The sequence below is a fragment of the Phyllobates terribilis genome, unplaced genomic scaffold, assembly GCF_046119375.1.
Source record: "Phyllobates terribilis strain yellow unplaced genomic scaffold, ASM4611937v1 Scaffold_10__3_contigs__length_209671492, whole genome shotgun sequence".
Lineage (NCBI taxonomy): Eukaryota > Metazoa > Chordata > Amphibia > Anura > Dendrobatidae > Phyllobates > Phyllobates terribilis.
The window spans coordinates 180,171,252-180,175,096 of NW_027362770.1; the positions used below are offsets into that span (position 1 = coordinate 180,171,252).

At 43.4% G+C, this 3,845-nt stretch overlaps 1 protein-coding gene across 1 annotated transcript; it reads left to right on the forward strand.

Moving 5' to 3' along the window:
* Positions 1 to 721: 721 nt before the first annotated feature.
* Positions 722 to 3,582, forward strand: LOC141164079 (uncharacterized). The gene is made up of 2 exons (XM_073649235.1): positions 722 to 824; positions 1,122 to 3,582. Exons 1-2 carry the CDS (start codon positions 722 to 724, stop codon positions 2,720 to 2,722), a joined length of 1,704 nt encoding a protein of 567 aa, XP_073505336.1. The 3' UTR covers positions 2,723 to 3,582.
* The last annotated feature ends 263 nt before the right edge of the window (positions 3,583 to 3,845 follow it).

Here is a 3,845-nt window from a genome sequence, read left to right on the forward strand (position 1 = left end):
TCGCTCACAATCACTCCCGATCACTCTCAATCATTCCCTATCACTCATGATCACTGCCAAGCAATCTCAATCACTTCTGACCACTCACGATCACTCATCAGTACAGATCGCTGCTGATCACTCACAATCACTCTCTATCACTCCTGATCACTCATGATCAGACCCAATCACTCTGAATCACTGCCAATCACTCGCTATCACTCATAATCCCTCCTGATCAGTCACGGTCACTCCTTATCACTCCTGATCGCTCTTAATGACTACCGATCAATCCATATCACTCCTGATCGCTCTTAACAACAACCGATCAATCCTTATGACTCATGATCAAGGCTGATCACTCAAACTTGCCAAATGTGATTTACACTGATGGTCCCAACTCAAGTATCGGTACTCTTCAACAAAGATGGCCACCCCAATACTGACAGAAACTCACTGACAGGATATTTATAAAAGTATGAGACTGTTGTAAGTCTCCCGAGTTAAAGGAGTCTTCCGCAAAAAAGTCCATTCCTGCACATCAATAATCTGAAAACCGTTCCTATTATTTTATTCCTGGGCTGAGATCTGATCACATTAAAATACAGGCCCGAAGCCTGAGGCTGCACAACTGAGAGATTCCTGTGTCATGGAGACCTGGCAAGGATTCGAACCACCATCTTCAACATTATCCTCATCCGCTCTGGCAGTGATGTATTTGGGGATTATTAGGCCGTCTTTCATGAGTGCGGGATGTATTGTGAAGACTGACCACAACACTGAGGAAGCTGTCATGGCGGCCAAGTTGGTTATCACCCAGCTTATCCCTCTAAAGATAAGAGACGGTTTACTAGAAGGAGATAATTAGGGGCTGTCGGGGTAACTGTGCGCCGTCACTTTAATACTCATGTTACTGAGGGAAGACACGAGATCCAGGACATGGACCCGGCGCGGCCATCCCGGCCTGACCTCCTGGCGGACATAATCGCAGCCTGAATCCAGAATTATCCCCGGAGCAGAGCGGCGGTGACTCACGCCCCGAGCACGCAGCTCCGCGTTACATAATTGTCTCCGCAATTAATTATCTCTCATTGAAGATTCTCATCCAATCAGACGTGAGAGAGAATCGTGCAGAACCTGAGCGCCACAGAGCGCCCCGTTCTCTGTACTCAGGACACGTGCTGTGCCAAACTGCTGGACCGAATGTTCTACAGAGGAAAGAAAGAAAGAAAGAGGGAAGAAAGGAAGAGGGAAAAAGAAAGAAAGAGAAAGAGGGAAGAAAGAAAGAGGAAAGAAAGGAAGAGGGAAGAAAGAAGAAGGGACCGAAGAAAGAGGGAAGGAAGAAAGAGGGAAGAAAGAAAGAGGGAAGGAAGAAAGAGGGAAGAAAGAAAGGGAAGGAATAAAGGGAAGGAAGAAAGAAAGAGGAAAGAAAGAGGGAAGAAAGAAAGAGGGAAGAAAGAAAGAGGGAAGAAAGAAAGAGGGAAGAAAGAAAGAGGGAAGAAAGAAAGAGAGAGAAAAGAAAGAAAAAGAAAAGGAAGAAAGAAAGAAAGGAAGGAAGAAAGAAAGAAAGAAAGAGGAAAGAAAGAAAGGGAAGAAAAAAGAGGAAAGAAAGAGGGGAGAAAGAAAGGGGAGAGAGAAAGAAAGAGGAAAGAAAGAAAGAAAGAAAGGAAGAGGGAAAAAAGGAAGAAAAGAAAGAAAGAGGGAAGAAAGAAAGAGGGAAGGAAGAAAGAGGGAAGGAAGAAAGAGGGAAGAAAGAAAGGGAAGGAAGAAAGAGGGAAGCAAGAAAGAGGAAAGAAAGAGGGAAGAAAGAAAGAGGGAAAAAGAGGGAAGAAAGAGAGAGAAAAGAAAGAAAAAGAAAAGGAAGAAAGAAAGGAAGGAAGAAAGAAAGAGGAAAGAAAGAAAGGGAAGAAAAAAGAGGAAAGAAAGAGGGAAGAAAGAAAGGGGAGAGAGAAAGAAAGAGGAAAGAAAGGAAGAGGGAAAAAAGGAAGAAAAGAAAGAAAGAGGGAAGAAAGAAAGAGGGAAGGAAGAAAGAGGGAAGGAAGAAAGAGGGAAGAAAGAAAGAGGGAAGGAAGAAAGAGGGAAGAAAGAAGAAGGGATAGAAGAAAGAAAGGAAGGAAGAAAGAGGGAAGGAAGAAAGAGGGAAGGAAGAAAGAGAGAGGGAAGAAAGAAAGAGGGAGAAAAGAGGGAAGGAAGAAAGAAAGAGAGAAAAGAAAGAAAAAAGAAAGGAAGAAAGAAAGAAAGGAAGAAAGAAAGGAAGGATGGAAGAAAGAAAGAGGGAAGAAAGAAAGAGGGAAGAAAGAAAGAGGGAAGAAAAAAGAGGAAAGAAAGAGGGAAGAAAGAAAGGGGAGAGAGAAAGAAAGAGGAAAGAAAGAAAGGAAGAGGGGAAAAAGGAAGAGGGAAGAAAGAGAGAGGAAAGGGAGAGGAAAGAAAGAAAGAGCCAAGAAAGAAAGAGAGAAAAAAGCAAGAGGCAAGAAAGAAAAAGGGAATAAAGAAAGAGGGAAGAAAAAAGAGGGAAGAAAGAAATAGGGAAGAAAGAAAGACAGAAGAAAGAAAGAGGGAAGAAAGCAAGAGGCAAGAAAGAAAGAGGAAAGAAAGAAAGAGGGAAGAAAGAAAGAGGGAAGAAAGAAAGTGGAAAGAAAAAAAGACGGAAGAAACAAAGTGGGAAGAAAGGAAAAAAGGAGGGATTGAAGAAAGGAGGAGGCGGGGCAGTAGGGAGGAAGAAAGGGTAGGAAGTAAGGAGTGAGGGAGAAGGAAGCAAGACAAAGGGAAGGGGTAGGGAAGGAAGGAAAGAAAGAATAAAGGGGATAGGAGAGAGCGAAAGAAAAAGGGAGTGAAGGAAGAAGAAAGGAGGGAAGGAGGGAAAAAGGGAAGAAGGAAGAAAAGAAGGAGAAAAGGGAAGAAGGAACGAAAGAAAGAAGGAAGAATGGTAGGAAGAAGGGGGTAGAAAAGAGGTAAAGAAGTAAGGAGGGAAGGAAGGAAGGAATGAGGGATGGAGGCAAAGAAAGAAGGAGTGAAGTAGGGGTGTAGGAGGGAGGGAGAGGGGGAAGTAAGAAGATAAGGAAGGAGGAAAGGAAAGGAGTGAAGGCAGCAAAGAAGGTGAGAGGGAAGAAGAAAGGAGGGAAGGAAGAAGAAAAGGTAGAAAGGAAGGAGGGAAGAAATGAAGGAATGATTGAAGAAGAGAAGGAAAGAGGGAAGGCAATAAGGAAAGAAAGATGGGAAGGGAGGACCAAATGAAGGAGGGAAGGGAAAAAGGAGAGAAGGAAAGAGGGAGAAAAGGAGGGAAGGGAAGAAGGAAGGAGGGAAAAAGGAAAGATGAAAGAAGGGAAAGAAAAAGGGAAGGAAGGAGGGAAAGGAATAAAAAATAAGGAAAGGACGGAGGTAGCGGTAAGAAGTAAGGAGGGAAGGAAAGTGGGGAAGGAGAAAAAGGAAGAAGGAAGGAGGGAAGAAGGAAAGTTGAAAGAAGGGAAAGAAAAAGGGAAGGAAGGAGGGAAAGGAATAAAAAATAAGGAAAGGACGGCGGTAACGGTAAGAAGTAAGGAGGGAAGGAAAGTGGGGAAGGAGAAAAGAGAAGAAGGAAGAAAGAAAGGAGGTATTGATAAATAGTCGCCTTGAATATTTCTAGCAGACAAAAATAAATCCCGTTGCTATGGAAACCAGCATTAACACTGAGGAGCGCACATGCGAAATTTTAGCAGAAAAGGTTGTGTCATTTTAAAATTGTGATTAAGAAAAGTTAACCCCATCAGGTGAAGAGCTTCCCGAGGCGTCCTGTTTTCGCAGGATAATGCTCCCCCACAAGTCTTGTATTGTCCTGCAAAAACTCAAAGACATCGGATCTGAAATTGTCGCTCGTCCACCAAAACGGC